This window comes from Trichechus manatus, unplaced genomic scaffold (assembly GCF_000243295.1).
Source record: "Trichechus manatus latirostris isolate Lorelei unplaced genomic scaffold, TriManLat1.0 scaffold00062, whole genome shotgun sequence".
NCBI lineage: Eukaryota > Metazoa > Chordata > Mammalia > Sirenia > Trichechidae > Trichechus > Trichechus manatus.
The window spans coordinates 13,486,081-13,510,713 of NW_004443998.1; the positions used below are offsets into that span (position 1 = coordinate 13,486,081).

The 24,633-nt window shown below is 37.5% G+C and overlaps 1 protein-coding gene across 6 annotated transcripts in view; it reads left to right on the forward strand.

Moving 5' to 3' along the window:
• Positions 1-24,315, forward strand: part of PLSCR4 (phospholipid scramblase 4) — a 48,767-nt gene extending 24,452 nt beyond the window's left edge. For all 6 annotated transcript variants that reach the window (XM_023733923.1, XM_023733922.1, XM_023733926.1 and 3 more), the window contains 8 exons: positions 1,650-1,671; positions 2,926-3,036; positions 11,282-11,517; positions 15,082-15,124; positions 16,035-16,261; positions 19,019-19,180; positions 21,028-21,186; positions 22,330-24,315. In XM_023733923.1, the coding sequence (XP_023589691.1) occupies positions 1,665-1,671; positions 2,926-3,036; positions 11,282-11,517; positions 15,082-15,124; positions 16,035-16,261; positions 19,019-19,180; positions 21,028-21,186; positions 22,330-22,401 (1,017 nt within the window). In that variant the 5' untranslated portion in view covers positions 1,650-1,664 and the 3' untranslated portion in view covers positions 22,402-24,315. The remainder of the gene's footprint in view (positions 1-1,649; positions 1,672-2,925; positions 3,037-11,281; positions 11,518-15,081; positions 15,125-16,034; positions 16,262-19,018; positions 19,181-21,027; positions 21,187-22,329) is intronic.
• Positions 24,316-24,633: the final 318 nt, after the last annotated feature.

Here is a 24,633-nt window from a genome sequence, read left to right on the forward strand (position 1 = left end):
TCATAGGTGGATGAATTTATGTCTGGATTCTCAATTCTGTTCCATTGGTCTGTGTATCTGTTGTACCAGTACTGGGCTGTTTTAACTACCGTGGCAGTATAATAGATTCTAAAATCAGGTAGTGCAAGGCCTCCCTCTTTGTTGTTCTTCTTGAGTAATGCTTTACTTATCTGGGGCCTCTTCCCATTCCATATGAAGTTGGTGATTTGTTTCTCCATCTTATTAAAAAATGTCATTGGAATTTGGATCGGGATTGCATTGTATCTGTAGATTGCTTTGGGTAGAATTGACATTTTCAGAATGTTGAGTTTTCCTATCCGTGAGCAAGGTATGTTTTTCCATTTACACAGGTCTCTTTTGGTTTCTTGCAGTAGTGTCTTGTAGTTTTCGTTGTATAGGTCTTTTACGTCTCTGGTTAGATTTATTCCTAATTATTTTATCTTCTTGGGGGCTGTTGTAAATGGTATTAATTTGGTGATGTCCTAGGCTGAAATTTTTACGAGAGCACATCACCAGGTCTTTTCTCCTGCAGAACGGCTTCTGGGCGTAGTTCATTTAATGATGTCATAATAACTTAGTTACTCTGGCCAAAAAAAAAAAAGAGAACTATCCTTGACTACTGTCTTTACCTCAGTCCATCAGCAACTCCTGAAGCTTCCTTCCAAACTATGCCATGCATCTGACCGTGCTAACCCTCTCCAGTGTTACTTCCCCAGGCTAAACTAGTATCAGCTCTCACCTGGATTACTGCAGCTGCACCCTCATTGCTGCTGCTTCCACTCTTGCTTCCGCCACCAGCTCTGCAGGATAAAGTATAAATCAGATATGGTCACTCCATTGAGTAAAATCCTCAAAAGACTTCCTAACTATACAAGTTACCACATACTCAAACGTCTTGCCATGGCCTTCAGATATGATCTCACATCGGTTTACATCTCTTACCTCTGTTCTCTTCATTCACTCTATCCCAGTCACACCTACCCTCTTTCTCTCCTTGAATATTTCAAGATCATTCCCATCTTGGGGTCCTTGCACTGACTTTCCTGTCTTCTTAAATTTTAGCGTGATGCCTCCTTTTGTAGTTCAGATAGGTCCATTGTCACCTCCTCAGAGGGCTTTCCCTGACCCTTCTGGCACTGCCCATCCATGTGTCATTTATTCTTAAACTTTATGTTTTGTTTTCTACATAACTCTACCATGTAAGGAGCCCTGGTGGCACAGTGGTTAAGAGCTACGGCTGCTAACTAAAAGGTCGGCAGTTCAAATCCACCAGCTGCTCCTTGGAAACCCTATGGGGCAGTTCTACTCTGTCCTATAGGGTCACTATGAGCTGGAGTCAACTTGATGACAATGGGTTTAGTGCTGTATAAATTTAACCTTAAGTATTTGTTAGCATGTTTTTTAATCTTGCCCCATAGAGTATAATCCCCAGCAGGGTGAACACTTTATCTGTCTGATTTTCTACTGTATTTTAACAACAATAGTAGTGCCTGATACATAATAGACACTCAGTATGTATTTATTGACTTAAGGAAGGAATGAATGAAAGGTAACTTGATGCTAAATAATTACAAAACTTATTATACATATTATTAAGTAATAATATATATATAATGTATTTTAAGACATTAAAATGTTTTGTTTTACAGGAATAATTCTTCAAAATGTCAGGTAAGTCTTTTATGAACAAATTTCAAATATGCTTCATTTACAGATGTGAATTGTGTGATTGCTTTCCTTATAAACATATTGAATTTATTTTGAAGTTGTTTTTATTATTGTTTAACATTTGGGGAATGTACATCTATTTATTTATACATGTGAACATTCTTGTCTAACTATGTGGATTAAAAGGGATTTACCTTGGTTTATATGTACTGAAAGATATTTAAAGTATGTGGGAAAAACTAGATACAAGAAAAATAGGGTAGGAAAGTAAATCTGGCAGAAGAGATATAGAATAAAAAGTCTGCCATGACAGCCTGCCTTGATAGAGGAGGGTTGGAGAGTGGGCCCTGCATTTTCTAGCAACTTGTGTAAGGAGAGAAATCCACAGTTACGAAGCTTGTGTTTTCTACGATACAGAAGTCAGCCTGTTCTTTTGACGATGAAGAACTATTCGTGATACTGAGTCCAGGGAGAATTTCCTCCAATATCAACGAAAGGATTGGGTGTAACATTATGTAAAGTGACCTCACCATCTCCTTTGCAGTAATTACGTGACCCAGGTCGCTTGTAGGAAGAATAAGGCAAAATATGATTCATTGGCATTACCAACTAAATCATGTCTAATTGCTTTTTAAACCGTTAAGCATTTATGGTGTTACAGTTTGAATTTATTTAGACACAGTCACTTTCCGAAAAGAATTTGGGAGAAAATTCAGATGTGCTCTATAGCTGCCTGTGTTCTCTATATTATATAATAGAACAAAGACTTTCTGCTACCTCGGAAGAAATTTATTTATGCAGAGAAGAGCCAGCTGAACCGCTAGTAGGGCAGCTCACTTTGATCACAAGCACAATATAGTTTCTCAGTTTTATTTTTTAATCTGTGTTCAGTCTAAGGAGTCCTGGTGGCGCAGTGGTTAAAACACTCAGCTGCTAACCAAAAGGTTGGCAGTTCGAATCCACCAGCTATTCCACAGGAGAAGGATGTCACAGACTGTTTCTATAAAGATTACAGCCTTGGAAACCCTATGGGGCAATTCTACTCTGTCCTTTAGGATGTCTATGAATGTTCAGTCTAAAAGTCCACCAAATGCATAAATAGGCGATGCTTAATATGTCATGCATAATGTATATATTTTTATAAGAAATAAATTAGTTTATTTCATATTTGCATTCATTGATTTATACCAGCAATAAAGAAGTATATTCGGTTATTAATTTTCCCTTTGTAAATCATGTCCCCTCTCTCCTCCTAAGGTGTAGTCCCCACAGCTCCTGAACAACCAGCTAGTGAAATGGAAAAGCAAATAAAGTCACAAGATCCAAGACCTGATGCCCCTCCTGGCTACAATTCCCATTTTGTTCCAGGTAGGTTAAATATTCAGAATCTCCTCCTGCTCCCAAAACCATACTAATAGTTAAGGTTTCTTTTTGAATTAACAGTTGAGTGATTTCAATCAGTAAATACTGAACACCTACTGGGTGTCAATAATTTATTAGATGTCAGTTAGAATAGATTCCTTCCATCAAAGGATTTACAAGTTACTGAAGAAGAAAGTTGCGCAAATAATGAAGCTTTCTCCATACTCACTATTGTGAAAATCTGAACAAAATGTAGAGGCTCAGACCCTTCCAGAGATTTGAGGGAAGCCTTTACTGAGGAAGTCAGGTTTTGCTGGCATGATGTGGAGTATCCCAATCAAAGAAAAGGGGTAAAGGACGGTGCTTGGCAAAAAGAACAACATACCCAAAATCATAAGGTCATGAAAAGCCTGGTCTGGGGCATGTATGGGACAATGGCAGGAGACGTGTGGAGAAATGGAGCTGAAGGGTCTTGGGTGCTGAGTAAAGGAGCTTGTAGTTCTGGCAAATATTTTTCAAATATTTTTATAAGTCTGGTAGGGACTCAGGAAAATGGATTCTTTTGTTCACTAGTGGGAATTGGAATTACTACAGTCTTTTTAGAAAGTGTTTTGGCAGTGTGTGAAGTAAAAAGTGTACTGACTTTTGACTAAGAAAATAGTTTTAATCAGCCTTCTGTTGAGATACATTTTTTTATTGTTGTAAAAATACATATAACACAGCGTTTGCCAATTCAACATTGTCAAATACATTTTTAATGACTTAGGAAATGATGATAACGTGCAGTGATAGTTTTTTAAATATTATACTTGAAAGGTATGTTTAAAGGTGAAAACCACTGAGCTAGGCTCTAAAAGGGTAAAAGCAACCCCAGTACCCACAGGATGATGGGTGAGATAAAGTTTGGGCCCTAGATTTGTGATCCGTGATGCTCAGGTTACCTCTGCCCCTCAGTGCTTCCTTTTCTTTTTTCCCTCATGTGTGTGCAGGTTATGTGTATATGATCCCGTGTAACCCCCCATTACTAGCTCAAAAACAAGGTTTTGTCAAACCTAAATGATAACCAAGCTGTATATGACCATTTCTCTATATTTTCCTTCAGTAACTTTGAACATAATCTACCTTAAATTCACCAATGACTCTATATTCAAGCACCTGGATTCCACTGTGATAAGAACAGAAACTCCACCATTTCTAAGGAGCAAACACTGGTTAAAATTATGTTCTGCTCCTCTGGAAAAATGTTTACTTATTCCTATGTGAAAAAAACTAGCACAAGAGTAAGAAACATCCTTCAAATTAACCAACTAGATAAAGTGAAAAATAGTGTAGGACTTAGCTCACAACTAACGAATTTTTATTTATGAAATTTTGTAACAAAAATTCACTGAGATTGCCACCTGGTGGCTGGCTAGATACTTACATATGATATACCAAAAACCAAGACCGTTGCCATGGAGTCGATTCTGATTCATAGTGACCCTATAGGACAGAATAGAACTGCCCCATAGAGTTTCCAAGGGGCAGCTGGTGGATTTGAACTGCCGACCTTTTGGTTAGCAGCAAAGCTCTTAACCACTGCACCACCAGGGTGAGTGACACTAAATGAGTCCCTGTAATTCATGTTGAGGAATGGCTATACTTCAAATATTTGGCCTTAATTAATTTCTCTAAATAGTACTGAATATGTGTTCCAACAGAAAAGAATTTTGCCCAAAATATGTTTAAAAGAATATCTTGATAAACCTTTGTTATATGTAGCGTATTTAGAGAGAAAATGTCATAATTTCTTAAAATAAAAAAGATGATATTATTCAAAATAACCAAGAAAACACAAATCCCATAAGGCAATATTTCTCACACTGGATTTGGTAGGATGGTGTTTCATATAGAGATCTTTATTAAAATAAGTGTGGGATAGTATAGTTAAACAAAGTTAAAACTTGTTTTGTTTTCCTGCAGAGCCCATCATAACCCTAAATGGCAACTTCAAAGCTCAAAACCAAAAAAAAAAACCCAAACCTATTGCTGTTTAGTCGATTCCAACTCATAGCGACCCTGTAGGACAGAGTAGAACCGCCCCATAGGGTTTCCAAAGAGTGGCTGGTGGATTTCACCTGCTGACTTTTTGCTTAGCAGCCGTAGCTCTTAACCACCGCGAAAGCCGCAACCTGTATAAGGTGGGAACCTGTCAGAGAAGGAAAACTCAAATATTTTCCACTAAAATGAGCGATAAAAAAGTGGTAAGACAGCACCCTGTCAAAGGCGGAAAAACTTTCAAGACCCGGAGAAACATGGCAGTCCCGTCGCATTCCGGCTCTCACAGGTTTCACTGTCCTCCTGTGCCTAGTTTAGGTGCCCCTCCTCTCTAATCCTTTAACACACCATGTGTCTCCCTGTGATTATACCAGTTATTTGCTTCATGGTAACCACTTCTTTTTTTTAAATTAACCTGTGTATCCCCCATAGAAATGGCTGTCCGAGGACAGGTATGTGTCTGTACATTTTTCAGTCCCTAGCAGCAAGCACAGCAGCTGGTCCCTGAAATGGGCTTGAGGAAGGATTCCTAGATGAAACGTGTTTGATTTATCTCATGGCCTTGTTTTCAGATAGTACTAGGAGAATTAGTTTCACAATTCATAATTTTCTTGAGTGGGGATTTGTATGAGTAGCTGAAGTGTCCATACTTCATCCACTTCAGAGACCACTCATCCCTTTAGTGCCCAAATCACAGGACTCTGAGCCTTGGTCCAGTTTATCTGTGGAAAGTCCATCTTTGCTCCAGTTCTCATCCTTGAGCACTTCCGAGAGTTCCAGGGGGTGCCCCCATGTTCCTCAGGTCCAGTTTGGTGGCGACCAGCCTTCTTAGCATTAGCCAACTCCAAACGCCTGCTCTGCCCCTGTGTGGTCACCTCCACTGTCCTGAGGTCAGATTTCTGCCAACTGTGCTGCTTGTCCTGTACTCTGATGTCCCATGGAGGGTGCAGAACTTACAGACCTAAAAGTACCTACTAGCTAGAGTTGCTCTTTCATTCTGCAGGCACAAGATCCCCCATAGAACCTCCTTTGGGTGCTCCTCTTCCTAGCCTCTGATCTAGGGAGAAGTGTGAGCATAATTTAGTTAAGGGCATCTCTGCAGTCAGAATGCTTGAGTTCTAATTCTGGCTCTGTCTAATTCTCGCTCTAGCTAGTGACTATCAACAAGTTATTTAATCAACCTGTGCCTCAGTTTCTTCCTCTGTAAATTAAGAATATTAATAGTACCTTTCACACAGGGTTCATGTAAAGATCACAGAATTTATTACTTGTTAAACAGGTAGAACGGTGCACGGAACATAATAATAAAAGTTCAGTAAGTATTAGATTTTTTTTTTTTTGCATAGTCAACATAGATTCCCCTAACAGGTGTTCATTCCAGATCTGCATGGTGTCCAGGATTGGTGGGGTCTCTGAGAGAAGACATAGTTTCCACCTTACCCCTTCTCTCAAGTCTTCATTCTGCAGGAGGGGCCTCGTCAAAGAACACTGCCAATGGGAGTGCCCACACTTTTCAGGAGCTTTCAGTCTATACCCTACAAAGCTGTGTGGCATTGCTGTTGGATTGAACATGCTCCCTAGTCTTACAGACACACAGTCCCTAAGCCTGGATTATTTAGTGATGTATAACACCATTTGTGGATCTTCAACATCACAACCCAAGCTGGATTTCTACAATCCAAGTCTTGTCCCTTTAGCATTCTTACCTGGACATGAATAAGGCCTCCAATACCTTCTAGCCATCATCTGGATCAATATCTTGATAATTTTTGAACATTCATAAAAAGAAAGCACACACACTCATGCACATACATACATCAAGAGCAAGCTATAATTTTCAGAAAGAAAGTACAGTTGAAATCTATAGGTAAGATTTTTTTTTTCTCAAGGAGAGAATCTGCAGAGGGCAGCTCCAGCCATGGTAATACAAACTCTTATATGATTATGCACAGCAATTTTATAACATTCCATCATCTCTAATCCAGAATCATTGCTTACTTTACATTGGTTAAATAAAAGGTTCTTTAAAGCAGTGATTTTTACATTTCATATATATATATGTGTATATATATATATATATATATATATATTCCTGAGTATGTGTGTGTGTATATATACATGAATCCCTGGTGGCATAGTGGTTAAGAGCTTGAGAGCTTGGTTGCTAACCAGAAGATCGGCATTTTGAATCCACCAGCCGTTCCTTGGAAACTCTATGAGGCAGTTCTAGTCTGTCCTATAGGGTCGCTATGAGTTGGAACCAACTTGACGGCAACGAGTTTAGATATATATATAACAAAACCTTTACCATTTCAACATTTTTTATGTGCACAGTTCATGACATTAGTTACATCCATCATGTGCATTCATCACCACTAGGCTTCCAAACTTCCCGATGACTGTCTGCTGTGACTCACAGTAAACAATACATACATATGCGTACGTGTGTGTATAACAAAAATTTCCCTAAACAATAGTCAATCCTGGCAATACAGTTTGATGTTCTCTATGCTATTTTACTCCAGTCTAGCCTGTTTTATTTTTAAAAATTGCAATCGTGAATCACTAAATTGATCAAATAGATATACAGTTTTGTAAAACACTGTATCAGAAGCTTATTTCTCCAACTTAGTTGTTGGTAAGTCAATGAACTGCTACACTAATATCAGACAAAATGGATTGTAAGGAAACAGTTGTCACTAGAGATAAAGAAGGACATTTTTGGTGATTAAAAGGTCAATCCATCAAGAAGACCGTAACAATTATATGCATATTTGCACCTAAAATATGTGAAGCAAAAAACTGACAGAATTGAAAGGAAAAATGGACAATCTAACAGTAATAGTTGGAAACCACTTTCTGTAATGGGTAGAACAACTAGACAGAAGAACAACAAGGAAATAGAAGACTTGAACAACGCTGTAAAACAACTAGCCTGACAAATGTTTAAAGAAGAATTACCAATAGTTATTCACAAACTCTTCCAAAAAATGGAAGAGTGAACACTTGCCAACTTATTCTATGAGGTCACTGTCTTAGTTATCTAGTGCTGCTGTAACGGAAATACCACAAATGGGTGGCTTTAACAAAGAAATTTATTTTCTCAAAGTTTAGGAGGCTGGAAGTCTGAATTCAGGGTGCTGGTTCTAGGGGAAGGCTTTCTCTGTCAGCTCTGGAGGAAGGTCCTTGTCTCTTTTAGCTTCTGCTTCCTGGTTCCTTGGAGATCTCCTTGTGTCTTGGCATCTATCTTACCCCGTCTCTCTCTCTGCTTGCTTGTTTAATCTCTTTTTATATCTCAAAGGAGATTGACTTAAGATACACCCTATACTATTCTGCCTCATTAACATAACAAAGACAGCCCATTCCCAAATGGTATTATAAACACAGGCATAGAGGTTAGGATTTTCAGTACATATTTTGGGGGGACATAATTCAATCCACAACAATCCCTGTGACCCTAATACCAAAACCAGACAAAAACATCACAAGAAAACAACAGACCAATAGCCTTTATGAACACAAAAGCAAAAATCCTCAACAAAATACTAGCAAGCCAAATCCAGCAACATATAAAAAGAAGTATGAACTATGACCAAGTAGGCTTTATCCCAGGAATGCAAGGTTGCTTTAACATTCCAAAATCTATGTATATATTATGTTAATAGAATATAGGACAAACTCTATGTGATCATCTGCATCAATAGATGTATAAAAAGCATTTGGCAAAACCCAACACCCTTTTATGATTAAAAAACAATACTCTCAACAAAGTAGGATTAGAAGAGAATTTTCTCAACCTGATAAACGTATCTACAAAAAACCCCATAGCTAACATCATATTTAATGGTGAAAGACTGGATGTTTTCCCCATAAGAGTAGCAGCAAGACAGGATGTCTGCTCTCACCCACTTCTACTCAACATTATACTGGAATTCTGACCCGGACCAGTGGGCAAGAAAGTAATAAAAGGCATCCAGACTAGAAAGGAAGCAACAAAACTATTTCTGTTTACAGATAACATGATCTTGTACATAAAAAATCATTAGGAATACACAGACACCCACACACAGACTAATAACGAGTTCAGCAATGTGGCATTAATAACACAAGATCGGTATACAAAAATCAGTCGCATTTCTATATACTAGCAATGAACAGTCTGAAAATGAAAGGAAGAATATAATTCCATGTACAGTGGCATCAAAAATTATAAAATACATAGGGATAAATTTAATAAAAGAAGTATAAGACTTGTACACTGAGAACTACGAAACATTTTTAAAAGAAATTAATGAAGACCGAAATAAATGGAAAGACGTCATGTTCATAGATTGGAACATGTCAGTCTTCAAATATTGTTAATATGGCTGTCTTCAGATTGGTCTACAGATATAATACAATTTTTATCAAAATCTCAACAGGGTTTTTTGCAGAAATTGAAAAGCTGATCTTAAAATTCATATGGAATTGCAAGGGACCCAGAAATAATATTGAAAAAGCACAAATTTGGACAAACCAGGACTCAATTCCTGATTTCAAAACTTACTACAAAATTTCAGTAATCAAGAAAGTGTAGTGTTGGCATCAGGATAGACATAGATCAGTGGAGTAAAATTGAGAGTCCAGAAAAAAAATCCTTACATTTATGGTCAATTGATTCTCAACAAGGGTGCCAAAGTAATTAATTTAATGGGGGACAGAATAGTCTTTTCAGCAAATACTGCTTGGACAACTGAATACCCGCATAAAAGGAATGAACTTGGACCACATCTCACACTATTTTTATTCTAAAACTAAGAAATGAATCCAAACATCCACCCTTAGAAATCTAGAAAATCTAATTCTGTTTTTAAAAAGGCAAACTCCTTCATGGCTAGCCATCAAGATTTCAGCAGATTTTGCAGGTCAAGTCTCAGCTAGAATTCTCTGTTAACATAAAGTTGGTTTATTTAATTTTAACTAAAATAGGTCTTTAGTGAAATCTTAAAATGAAATATTTTGACTTACTTTGTTTTCAATCACGGACTTACCACAAGATATTGTTAAAATCTATTAGAGGGGGATTCTTTTGTCAGGGTTTGACCTTTCTGGCACTTTAGAGAGAGGCCCTGGTGGGCTGCTTGTGGCCCTACTATTGATAGGATTTCAGCTAAGGCTATAAAGCATTAGGAGTAGGTACTTCTTTGTAGCCGACCTGGCCCAGCTACTTGCATGATTTAATTAATTTTAAAAACCTGGAATGCAAAACAAAAAAATTAAAGATCAAAATTATTCAAAAACGTTCTGGTAGTTATAGGTACATCTTGGCAGTACAGGTCTTCTCATATCTACATGATGGCAATTCTTTGAATTTTAAAAAAATCATTGTGAAATGCAGTTATCAGTGTTCATCTTAAGAGACCCTTGATTAAAAAAAAAAATCCTGAAGTCACATATTAGTTGTTGCATGCTAATTTGATACTAAAAGTGCTGTTAATAAAATGTTGCGAAATACTGTGTTGCTAAGGAGATCTGTTTCCCTAGCCTGTGGTTTGTAATGATGGAGTCAAAATTCATCAGATCCCTGGTTGGAGGTGGAGTAGGGGGTAGAGACATGGTGGAGAGAGAAGTTTAAGAAGTTGAATCTAAGAGATGTTGGAATGGTGAACAGTCTAGGAATAGATGATAAGGGTACAAACATGTGACTGAATCTTAGGCAAACAGCATAGTCATTAAAAGTGCCCCTTTGGAGTTAAATGGCTTCCATGGGCTCGAACATACTAATGATCGTGAGGATGGCTCGGGACTGGATGGTGTTTCATTCTGTTATACATAAGGTCACCATGAGTCAGAGTCAACTTGATGGCAGCTAACAACACCACCAATCTTTGTGACCTTAGAAAATAATAATAAACATAATAACAAAAATTTATGTGCCAGGCCTTGTTCTAATCCCACAGCAACCTAAGGCACAGAGGTGTTGACAAATTAGTTAATGTTTCAAACCTTACTTTTGCATCTCTGAAATGAGGATAAGTATGCCATAAGGTTGGAGAGTATTAAATGAGTAAACCTGTAAATTACCTTAGTACGTGGTAGCCTTCTGAAAATGAAGCCTCTTGTTATTTTTAAGAATATGTCATGTGACCCAGATCATCTTTGTTTAAAAAGTCATGTTAAGTTCCATGTTATAATCTTAATAGTGTATAATACTCGCATTTGTTTTTGTACACAGGGCCCCCTAGACCAGCTGTCTTTCCATCAGCAGGCTGTCAAGGAGGCTTGCCTATGGGATACTACAGTCCACAACAGCCCAGCACCTTCCCTCTGTATCAGCCAAGTGGTGGTATCCAGACTATTCAGTATCAGCCTGGAAAATATCCTTTGCCAAATCAGTGTGCCCCAATAACATGGATGCCAGCGCCGACTCCTAGGCCAGACTGCCCACCTGGTCTGGAATATTTAGCTCAGGTACTCCGCAGAAATCCACATTACTTTCATATGAAGTATGATCATGAGGATGTAACAGGAAAAGACAAATGGCTGAATAGAGTGGCTAAAGCAGACGGGTCAGTGATGACATGTCTGGCTTATGAGATTTAGAATGGTAGTGTCAGTGTGAAGGGGGAGCAGAGAGTATCGGGATGTTCTCAGTGGGAAGAATATGGCTTTTATAAAGAATGTTATGTTGGGTTTTAAGATATTGTAGACATCCTGTTGATGACACTTAAAAAAGTAGGAATAAGAATAAAAGAAACTCTGCTACTATTTGGAGTATCATTTGTATAGAAGTAAACAATTAACATCAAGAAAAGTAACATAAAAAAGGAACAGAACACTAGACAGTGGATGAATCTTGAGTGTCTTAGCCCATTGCTTTTCCTCATCACCCATAATTTTCATCAGTTACTCCTACCACCCCCAAAAACATACAGTGTAAGTAAAATAGGGGGCCTACTGAGGATATTGCTTTAAGCTAAGTCCCAGAAACTCCCCTCCCACAAACCCTTAACTCCCTTCTATATACTGTAATTTTATGCAAATAAGGCACACCATCTATGTTTGTTTGCCAAATGCATCCTTGTCTGTGAGGTATTTTCATAATTGCAGCTATGCCAATATTTTTTACATGTTACTGTAAAAAAAATTATAGCACGCTTATGAAATTATAAGGGAGGGCATGGTTGGCAAACAAACATAGAAGGTGTACATTATTTGTGTAAAAATACAGTAGATATTCTGGAGCCACCAAGACACCTAGGTCAAACACTGGAGTGCTGTGTAGAGTTGCTGTACCAAATGGTGTGGTTTAAACACCCATGTCAAACTCAAGACAGTTATTTAAATGAAATATGATAAAGCTAGTATTGGAAACCCCTCAGAAACTTCTGTATTTTGTTTTGCTTTCTTGGAAAGGGGGTGTTGAAATACGTTATCCATATCTGTATTGAGAACAAGGACTTCCCAATTCAATACTTGTCTCTCCACCTTGTCAATCAAGTATTCCCATTGTTAAACAATTTCTTAGAGTTGACAAATTTCTCTTTTCACTTCCATGTATCGATAGGGACCTTGTTAATCCTGTTCATTGAAAAATCATAGGTATAGTGTTCAGTGTTGAGAAATCCATTCGGTTAGGTCAGGAAAATTTCGATTTTACATGAACCAAAAATTTCATTAGGTTGTTTTCGCAAAATATCAACAAAAAAGGAAACTGTTATTCAGATGAAGTGCTGGAGCAAAACCCTACATTATTTCTGAATGTTATAAAATGTTTATCATTGAGTTTAGAAAGTCTTTTTTTTTAATACTTGATGATAAACCTCTTGCTGTTGAGTTGATTCCGACTCATGGCAACCCCATGTGTTGCAGAGCAGAACTGCTCCATAGGGTTTTCTTGGCTGTAATCTTTACAGAAGCAGATCACCAGGTTTTCTTCCAGGGCACCGCTGGGTGAGTCTGAACCGCCAACCTTTATATTAGTACCCATTGCCCTCGAGTTGATTCTGACTCATCGTGACCCTATAGGACAGAGTAAAACTACCCCATAGGATTTCCAAGGAGCATCTGGTAGATTCAAACTGCTGACCTTTTGGTTAGTAGCCAAACTGTTAACCACTGTGCCATCAGGGCTCCTTTACGTTAATAGTTAAGCACAAACCATTTGTGCCAACTAAGGACTTCACTTGACCATAAGTACAGAAATTGCCCTTCAAATTCCAGGATATTCTGGAGTCATTTCTCTCTTTTAAAAACGTACAGATTTAACAGTAAATGTTTAAAAATAGTTGCTTAACTTCTATTACTGACAGGTTAAATTCATATATTTGATGGGTTACCTTTCAGGAATGTTTAGATTTTTAAAAAAGTAAACATAAAAAGAAACAAATAAAACACAGGTTTAGAGCTAGATAAACCTGGTTTTAATTCTGGCTCTACTAACTCTACAATGTTGAATAACTTTCTTAGCTTCTTAATGCTTCAAATTTACCATCTATAAAATAGCACTACCAATGCCTGCCTTATTAGGTTCTTATAAAAATTGTTAATGAGATAAGGTTTATGTCTTATGAGATAAGGACACACTCAAGGGATGGGTGGATGTTATTAGTTTAAATGCCTTTTTGGGTGTGAGTGGAAGATAGTCATTTCCTTTATATGCCCTAGTCTTAGTGACGTCTCATGCATGGGTTACATGGATCCTTATCAGGACTATCAGGATGCTTTAGAGTCCAACATATTATGATTATCTGACTAGAGTTTTTGCTTTGCTAGTGATCCGCCAGCTCCTCAAGGATGTGCTCCTGAGTAGCTGTAACATCTAATTGGGCAAACTTCTTCCACATAAGGACATCGTTACTTCAGGATATTTTACTCAGCAGTGGATGCTCTTACCAAGATTTTAATATCCTGAAATGTTTTCAAAGGGACTGTAAACAATTTTATTGGCCAGTTTTGAAGTTTTATAAGATGTGCTTATTAGACCCTCTTATGTGATTATGTTGTCATACAAGAAAAGTCTTTTAATTAAGCATGGATTGTATTCTCTCTGTCCCCTCCTATAATCAGTCACACCACAAAACCTTCATGTCCAGCTAAGTCACTTTCAATGTCACTCACTTTGACATCTGTGTTTTCATTCATTATATCCAACAAATATTTAGTGTGATATGGCATTTCAGGCAGAGTTCAGGGTATAGGGATTAAGAGTGATCTAAATTGCATACAGTATAATCAATCTGTTCTCAAGGAGGCTTCTTCCCTTCTGCTAGAATAGTCTCAAGTAGAATGGAAAACCAGTCAAACCGTTCATCTTGGGAGTGATTCCTAAATAAAATGAAGATTAAAGTTTATCTAATGGTATTTGCATCCTCCCTCATCATGGTGTCCCATCTCAGAATTTTTTCTTCTTCTTTCTCGTAATCTCATTCAGATGCTTGCTGCTCTGTTGGGACCTCCCGCTTATTAAATGTGCACCCGGGGAAGACCCAGTGAATGGAAGTCACTGTGTTACTCTCTTTCAGGGGTATCTGTGAAGTAATATAAAATAGGCCCCTCCTGTGTGAGGCTCTCCTGGCTGATGTGCTTTCCCTAAGCCACTGAGAGAATGGCTTCTCTTTGGCTGGGCTGTGTAAAACCATCCTAAACAACTCCAGTCTATGGGTGAGATGTCAGAGAGACTGGGGAGTTGGGGCAGCTAGGGAGAATCTATATAAACATAGCGTTTTCTAGATGTTTTTACTGTAGCAAGTAGGTAATTTTCTAATGTATTAGGCAACTGGCTGAGTCCTTTACAGTGGAACTGAAGGAAGGTGTTTTTCCTAGCTGGGCAGCTGTGTTAATCACTGTCTGATCAGTTACAGACAGATAATTTCACTTGATAAAATATTTTTAATTAATTCCATTCTACTTCATAAAGTTATCTTTAGTATCAATGGATTTATTGTAATAGCTGTTTCTTCCATTTCTTTTCTATTAATTTGATTTAATTTTGTTGTTTTTCTCTCTCCTAATTACCCTGTTCTATCCCAACAGTTGGACAACATACATGTTCTCCAGCATTTTGAGCCTCTGGAAAGTATGTATGATTTTTGTAGTCTTCAGCATTATTGGAAACAGGTGGAAATTTGCATTATCCAAAATCTTTTTTATATTGATTATTTTCTAGTGGTTCAGGAGAAAATACTATCCTCTATTGTCTTCAAGAAGTTAATAAAGGGGATTATTTTGTATACATTTCTCTGTTTATACATCGTGGAATCATAATTTCTTAGACATGAAAAGGACCTTGTTTATTGTCTGGTTAACATCCCTGCTCTTTACACATCTCTGCCTCTCCACAGTCACCTTTCATAGATGAGGAAATGAAGGAGCCGGGACACTAATTATTAGCAGGGGCACCCTGGTCAGCTAGTCAGTGGCAGAGCTGGAACTAGTATTGAGAATTCAGCTCCTGCCCAGTTTCCTTTCTTTGGAAGTTAGAAGAAGTGAGCCCAGGAAACATGAAGCCTGTTCTCTGTCCATTAGGACAGGAGTGCTGCCCTGTACTGCCCCAGCTCTCCACGTTGGTTTCCTTTTGCCTTTTCTTGGTTCCTTTTCCTGTTTGTAGTTATTAGTGACCCTGGTCCTCTTAGCATATTTCATGAGCTGGTTAATTGATGGTCCAGTGTATAATTTCATTCAAATATTCTTATAATTAAAGTTTTATGAATTCAGTTACTCTAGAAAATAGTTTCCATCTTTTATGTGGAAAGTTTTAAACAGCATTTTAAACTGAGCTTCTTAACTGTTTTAAATTTTCAAAACTACTTTTAAATACTTAGAGGACTTATGAATAATTTTTGTGTTCTAATCACTTGTATACGTTTCACTACAAATTTTTAAAATGCTATTTTGCTTTAAGCCTTAAAGAAATGCTACACAAAGACTTCTTGAGGACAATTTCAACAGCTTCTAATTTGAGGGGGCTTTCTCGTTTGATTTTTTAGTGATAACAGGCTTTGAAACTAATAATAGATATGATGTTAAAAACAACTCAGACCAGATGGTTTACATTGTAAATGAAGATATGGAAGACTTCACCAGGAATGCTTATCGGACACTGAGACCCTTCGTCCTCCGGGTCACTGACTGTATGGGCAGAGAAATTATGACAATCCAGAGGCCCTTCAGGTGCACCTGCTGTTGCTTCTGTTGTCCCTCAGCCAGGCAAGAGGTCAGAGTCTTACCCATTCTGTCTTCCATCCAACTCTTCAGGGCATGGTTGTAGTCCTTCCAGAATGACACAAGGGAGGATTTTCACAGGCTTTGCCAGTAAGGATGGAAGAAGGTGGTGGGAGGAAGGTCCTGGTCAGTGGGTCAAGTTTAAATTAGGGTGTTTAGTTAATGAAGCGCTATTCTGTTAACTGTACTGAATGAGAGATTTGTGCATATCGACAATCGTCCTGTACATTCATCTAAATATATCTGTTTATCTCGAGATAAAGCATGGCTCAAATGTAAATGTATGTTCTTAGAATTGGAAGGGACTTTACTTAACATTTATGCTACTCATCAGAACCCAGACCTTTCTACAGATAAAGGAAAAAAAAAAAAAAAAAAAGCCCGTTGCCCTCGAATCGATTCCAACTCATAGCGACCATGTAGGACAGAGTAGACTGCCCCATGGGGCTTCCAAGGAGCGACTGGTGAATTCAGACTGCCAACCTTTTGGTTAGCAGCCGAGTTCTCAACCACTACGCCTCCACAGATAAAAGGAGGCTGGAAAAGACTAAGTGCCTCATGAGTGTCTCATACTTGGAAGGTGTCAGTGTTGGAACTGGTAGGCAAATGTGCTCAGTTATAGTTTGGTATAGTTACAGTAAGGAGCCCTTGTGGCATAATGGTTCAAGCAGTCGACTGCTAAGTGAAAGGTCTGCCGTTGGAAACCACCAGTGACTCCACAGGAGAAAGATGTGGCAGCCTGGTTCCACAGAGATTTAAAGCCTTGGAAACTGTGTGGAGTTGCTATGAGGTGGAGCTGACTCGACGGCAGTGGGTTTGGTTTGGTTTGGATAGTTTGGTTACTGTTATGACTGTACGAAGGTTGTTGCTTACAGGGGAAAAAAAAAGTTGTAGAGAAGCCAGTCAGAGTTTGAATTGCAGGTATGCCACCTACTTAAATTTGAGCAATTAATCTCTTTGAGCCTCATGTTCTTATTCATAAAATGGGCAGAACAGTGCTCCATAAGATTACCGGAATATTCAAATGACATATGAAGTACCATCCTTTATCAAATGTTAGTTTATTTACAAACTTTTGATTTCTTCACCTGTAAAATGGAGATGATGGTTGTACCTATTTCATAGGATTGTTTTTGAGGATTAAGTGGTAAATAAATGTCAACTGCTTAGAACTGTGCCTACACGCAGTAATCAGTGAATCAACCTTTGTCTCACATTATCTAGATTTTTTTCCCCAGAATTCTTCAGTTTAATTTGTACTTATTTTTGTGTGTGTGTGTAGTATGTATATTTGGTTCTAGGCATTTTTATCACCTGTGTAGGTTCCTGTATCCACCACCACAATACAAGTAAACAATAGTTCCACACCAGAAAAATCCCTTTTTATAACCACACCCACCTTCCTCCCTACCTTCATCTCTAACTTCTGGCAACCACTAATCTTTACTCAGTTTCTATAATTTTGTTATTTCAAAATTTTGTAGAAATGGAATTACAGAATATCTAACCTTTTGGGATTGGCTTTTTTCACTCATTACATTGAGATTCATCTAAGGTGTTGCCTGTATCAATAATTTATCCATTCTTTATGGCTGAGTAGTATATTATAATCTCAACTTTGAAACAAGTATTTTTCTACAACTTAGATGAGCTCTTAGTTCTAGGAAGCTATTAAATTTATATGTATGTGTGTATGTATATGTGAACGATGGTATCTTGATTTGACAATCAGTGAAGCTGAGTGGTCCTGCCTTATGATGACCTAGGGGACCCAAAATTCTTAGGAAAGTGGATATGACACCGTAGAAATAGTCAGAACCTTTGCATTGGACTTGTGCCAAATAACTTAATCTTTATGACCCTTTTGTTATTATAAAATAGTAAGACCTTAATACTGCTACTCATTGCGGTCGAGTCGATTCCGACTCATAGCGACGCTATAGGACAGAGTAGAACTGCCCCGTCGGGTTTCCAAGGAGCGGCTGGTGGATTCAGACTGCTGACTTTTTGATTAGTAGCCGAGTAAGGAATATTGTGAAGATAATTAAACTGAAAGAGGGTTGTAGATAATATTTTGTAAACCTAAAATGGCTTTATGTACTCACACGCTTTTGACTTCACAATATACAGTTTCGGGATGCCTCTTTCCTCTTTTGTTTTCTGTTATAATTGTCAGGTCTGAGATTTGATTTCACCCTACTTAAAAGCTATTAAGTTAGCTTGTTACTGACTCCTGGATTCTGTCAGAAGACAGGAGACTCCTAAATTAGAGACAAAGGATGTAATTATGGCACAGCAAGCAGTATGAGCATCAGTGTGTTTGTATCAGTTCCCATAACTCCAAGTCCTGCAGGGGCAAGATGGAGGAGTCCAGGTGATTACTATTTATGCAACTTAGGAACGCCAAGCTTGAGAACTGGCCATTTTATAGCAAGCAGTAATCAATCAGTCCTGCTTTGTCCTGAAGGGAGACATGACCTCATCCCTCAAGGCTGCTCTCTGCAAATACAACCCTGAGAAATAACTCAGGTAAAGAGTGGTCTGGGCTTTGCACACCCAGCAAGTCATAGAGGAGTGAGAGCGATCCCTGGAAGACTCTCATCAATTATCTCCCTAGTCCTACCATGATTTAAGAATACATCTAGGCTGTGTGTGTATGCATGTATGTGTATACGTATGTATGTGTATCCATGTGTATGTACTATATATATGTATGTAACATCCTGTCCTCTGTCTTGGCTGTTTGCAGCTGGAGGTACAGTGTCCTCCTGGCGTAACCATTGGCTATGTTGCAGAGCACTGGAACCTGTGCAGGGCCGTTTACAGCATCCAAAATGAGAAGAAAGAGAGTGTGATGAGAGTGCTTGGGCCGTGCTCAACCTATGGCTGTGGTTCGGATTCTGTTTTTGAGGTAACCTAAACTTAATCTGGAGCTTCAGTGGCACAGTGGTTAAGCGCTTGGCTGTTAACCGAAAGGTTGGAGGTTCAAACCCACCAGCCACACCATAGGAGAAAGATGCAGCAGTCTGCTTCCAAAAAGGTTTACAGCCTGCCTTGGAAACCCTATGGGGCGGTTCTGCTCTGCCCTATAGGGTCATTGTGAGACTGAATTAGACTCGATGGCAATGGATTTGGTTTTTTGGAATCTTAATCTAGTATTTTCTTACATGTACTAGTAGACATCAGAATTATTTGATTTTAGATCATTTTTTTTCATGTGAATGAAATGTGATTTACCAAATCACTCATAGAATGGATAAAGTAGAATGAGGAAAGAGAATCGGTTGACATCAAATGATTTTCAAATTATTGTTAGTGGATTGCTTGATTTCTCCCAAAATGTGAGCTCCTTTATCATGATCTCATTGCTTGATGAAGAAAACAGAATAAGAAACCATTTAGCACATTAAACCTTCTGAGAGTAAATGGACCTTATCTTTTAGTTTATATTTGGCTGCATTTAATTAATCATTTTTTCCAAAGATTTCAAGGTTGGGAATATTGGTACTAAATTATCAAACTGCTCCATACTTGATCACAGAACCTATAGAGCGCTCATGAGTTTATGCAGATTGCTTGGTTGTAGGACAGAAGTCTCTATACTTCCTCAAAAATAGGACAACATTAATAACACGGATAAAACTCATAAAAGATCATAGTATTTTCTCAAAAAGTGAAAAGAAAACACTTCTGTTTTTTCTTTATCTCAGTGGCTGCAAAGTGGTTCTTTTTATCACTCTACAAATCTGACAAAGAATGTATGTAGAACTATTTTCTGCACCTACTTAAGATTCCTTTCTGGATGTCTTGTAATCCACTAAGGCTCATCATGTACTAAAATTGCTGATTCAGATATTTCCTATGACAGACATCCAATAAACTTTTCTCAGTTCTAAATTTATTTCATCAAATCATTAAAAAAAACCATTGCCATCGAATCTCTTCCAATTTATGGTGATCTAATGTGGTATAGAGTAAAACTGCTCCATAGGGTTTTCTTGACAATAATCTTTGTGGAAGCAGTTTGCCAGGCCTTTCTTCCATGGATCCCCTGGGTGGGTCCAAACCACCAGCCTTTAGGTTAGCAGCCAGTCTCACCAACTGCTTGTGCCACCCAGGTTCCTTTGGCATTGCTTATTTCATAAAAGGCCATTGAAAAGAAACAGACATTATAGATAAGCCAAATCATGGAGAGGAAGAGGATTGTTCCCCTCACCACGTGACATTGGGAATTAGCATTTGGGTATTTGCACTGTGGCAAGTGTCAGGGTCTCTGTTTTAGAAGCTGAACTCTTTGGTGTCCTGGGATACCTTAAAGAAGACAGGGTGAATTTGGCCCCCGAAAATATGAGTGATCATACGGCATTTATGAAGTGACAGTGCCAGGCCTCCCCTCTTTTCTATAGTGGCTCTTTGGAATGGAAGAGACTCTCTCGTGGTCCCCAGTCCCAACCCTTGGCTATATCAAATAGAATTTAAGAATCAATTCAAATCATACTTCCTCCTGAATGACTCATTTTAGGATGAAGAAAGAGCATTGGCCTTGAGAATTGCAAAATACACCCCAGCTCAGGTATTAATCAGTTGGAAGACACTTAACTCTTTCTGGCCTAAGTTCCTCATTTGAAATTATGTAATTATGTACCCTTTTCCTGCACCCTATTTATGTTATTTCAGTGTAAACGGCTTCTAAATAGAAGAGTAAAATGTATTTTAGTAACTTTCCATGATCATAAAGTCCCATTCTTGTCTTTCTAGATCCAGTCCCTCGATGGTGTGTTTAACATCGGTAATATTATTAGGAAGTGGAATGGTCTGTTGTCGGCCATGGCAGATGCCGACCACTTTGACATTCACTTCCCGTTAGACCTGGATGTGAAGATGAAAGCCATGATCTTTGGAGCCTGCTTCCTCATTGTAAGCTTTTCCCTTTTGAGTTACCCTGAAGGAATTATTCTTTCTGATGAGAAGCAGTGTGGTGGAGCGGAAAGGGAATAAGCTTTGGAAGTGCAACAGCTCCTGGCTGTGCCACTTCCTAGTTACATGGCTTTTCCAAAGTGCTTCATGTGCAAGCCTCAGTCTCCTCATCCGTGAAATGGAGATTAAAACACTTCTTTTTCCGAGTTACGAATATTAGCTGTCATATATGCAAAGGGGCCGGCAGAGTGCTTGGAACGTGTTACGCATCTAATGGGTGGTAACTGTCATCGTTCCATGCTATTTATCATTCTTACTATTTAAAAATATCTATCCTGTGATTTCTTAATGAAATAAAGTAATTCCAAAGCTGGTTTCCTTCCCCTCCTCCTTAATGGGTTTCCATCAGTGTACCCCTTGGTGGTGTATCATCCTTGGATTTGTTAGAATTCCATTGGCCTTTCCTGACACACTTATGGTTAATATTCTTAAATATGTAAGAATATTATTTAAATAAAATTGATAATATTTACCTTAATAACCTAATTAAAACATAGCAGTTGATAAATTTAAAACATCATGTTTCAAGTTTTTTCTTCCTTTTAACAATGAAAATTTAGTAAATTCATACCTAAAATGGAAAGCTTTTGGCTACTGTCCGTTCCAAGTTTGCAATTGCTGCTCTTCATATTAGATTGTCTTCGTCAAGATTTTATTAGATTTATTTATTCTTAGCTTGAATGGGAGATTGCTCAATATTAAAAGGATAATATTCTGAGTATAGCTTTTGTCTTATATAATATTAATGTTGAAAACGCTTTTCATTCCTGTAGTACTTTTCTGCTTTATAAATTGCTGACACATGAACTACTTCTGCTTAAACATTACATAAATTACTTTAAACATAACTAAAAGATATCCTTGTAATATATATTAGTTTATATAACAACAGGACAGTATCAAACTGTCCTCTTATTTTTTAAAAAATGGGAGTAATCCTTTAAATTTGATTACTCTTTTAAAAATTATTTTGTTCTAGTCCTGTTTTCCTGTGTAAATATAACTGTTAATCAAACAGAAATGTTCTGCATAGACACCTAATAATTGATCAATATCTATACATCATTCTTTTTCCAATTCTAGGACTTCATGTATTTTGAAAGATCTCCAGAACAAAATTCAGGAAGCCAGAGGGACACAGCAAATCAACAATGAATGGTTAATTTAAAAAATTTTTAAAAACTGGATTGGACTTACAGTCAACCCTCAAGTTATTTGCAAGTATATTTCTCTGCTTTGCAGATTTTTTTATAGGATGTTGGCTTTGACAAGTAGGCTGAGAGTATGGGTGCAACAACACAAAATAAATGTGTGTTTCAATTGAGGATCTGTCTACTTGGTAGACAGGAGTTCACCCTGAAAAAGCGCTAACTCATTAACCAAGTACACAGAGACACAATAGGCTTGAAAACACTGTAAACATGAGATAAGGGAAAATGCGTTCCAGAGCTCTTACGTTCCTAGGTAGTGAAAAAGTTGGCTTTGGGGAGCCTTCTTGTTGGAATAGAGGAATGTGGTTTCCATCTCCAGCCTTCTCCTACCCTCTCCTGTCTGTCAGCATGGCCTGTCACTGAAGACAGACTTGATTCCAGATGAGGACAATGATACTCTTCGTCTTTAAAAAACAAAAGGAAGGAAGACAGAAATATTCTTTTTGTTGTACAAGGACGATTTTACTTGCACTCGTATATCAAAACCTCCTTTTGCAAAGCTTATAAACTTTGATTCTATTACAAAATCAAACGTATTATTTTTTATCATAAGATGTATAGGTTCCATGCCTATTGCCTCATTCATTATCAAGGACAATCAGGAGCTGTTTATATATGATAACAGGATCAGACTATCAGGAGAAGAGCTGACCGTAGTCAAACAAAATCTCTGAGCAATTAGGGACCTCAGGGCTCTTACAAGAAGCTTGCATTTAATACGTTTAACCTCTCTGGGTCACTGATGCCTTAAGTATAAATTAAGAAGTTTGGCCTGCTCTCTGAGACTGCCTGTGACTTCTTTGTCTCTCATTTGATGTGACACAGAGAAGGAGATACGTTTGTATTTTTCAAGAAGATCCTTGATAATTACTGTGCTGTTCTAAGGGCAAGAGTCGGAGTTTTGTTTTCAAATGTTTTAATGTGACGTCCTGTGTAGCACTTTATAAAAGTGAAAACTACAAATTCTCACGTGGCTTAATATTGCTTCACTGCTTTTTGTTTACATGATAGATAAATCTGTATCTTTCCCAAGAACAAAATGAAATGGAGCAGTCATGCTGTTTCTCTGTGATCCACAGCTTATCAGTAAAGATTATATAGGATCTATACGGTGACAGATAACCATATCAATTGTACTTGTTTGTATTAACTACAAGCATAGTGTATAAATGAATATATTCTAAGTAACTTACCTTTATTGCACTTTAGCTACCTATCTGGACATGGACTGTATTCTTTCAACACAGCCAATACGTGGAATAGAAATACATTCTTCTGCTCGGTATTAAATTAAAAAAAGCCTGAGTATTCTGTACTGTGGTTTTTCTGAGATGGGGGCCTTAGCCCACAATTCGTTTTTAAGTAAAAGAAAGATGCCTCATTTTTGAGTTATATTCAAACTTTCATGGTAAAAGTTTCTTGTAATGTTAATTTTTATATGCTACTAAAAAAAAATTTAAAGCCGTTGCTTTCTAAAATAGTAATTCTTCTGCCTTATATTTGGAAATGCAGTTGCAATCTTGAACAGACACATAGATTGTTTCCTGTAATGATGTATGACATTTTATATAGAAAATAAGACAATAAGTATTCAAAAATTTTAGCTATATAAACGTTTCATTTTTACTTACCTGCATTCCGGAGATTCAAAGACCTGCTGCAGAATACTAAGAATATATATATTTAGCACAAGATGTAACGTTTTGAATTTCTGCTTAAAGTTTTTGTGGTGTTAACATGTCTTTTGCAGTGACATTTTTCTATTTCTTTAAAAAAAAAATACCATGTAGCATATATTTTTATACTGTACTTCATATTATAATTCCAGTATTTCTTAATGGTATTTCAGTGGGTGGAATGGATCAGATTGATGTAAAAATAAGCAGAGACTGTTTTCTGAAATTTGAGTGTTTTCATGCTTTCATATTGTTATTAAATAAATATAATACTGGTTAATAGTAAAATACTGTTTCATTTTTTGACCTGTGATTGAATCTTTGAATACTTTTTATCAAAGAGGTTTTGGAAGTAATTTATTAATTATCAGGTGCATTCAGGAGCCTTGCTTTCTTGTTTAAGTGTAGTGCTAATAAAGTCTATGCTGTAGTTTTTCATAATGGTGAATATCTTTCTGATATAACAAAGTTATTTATAAATGCTATTGCTAATTCATTTA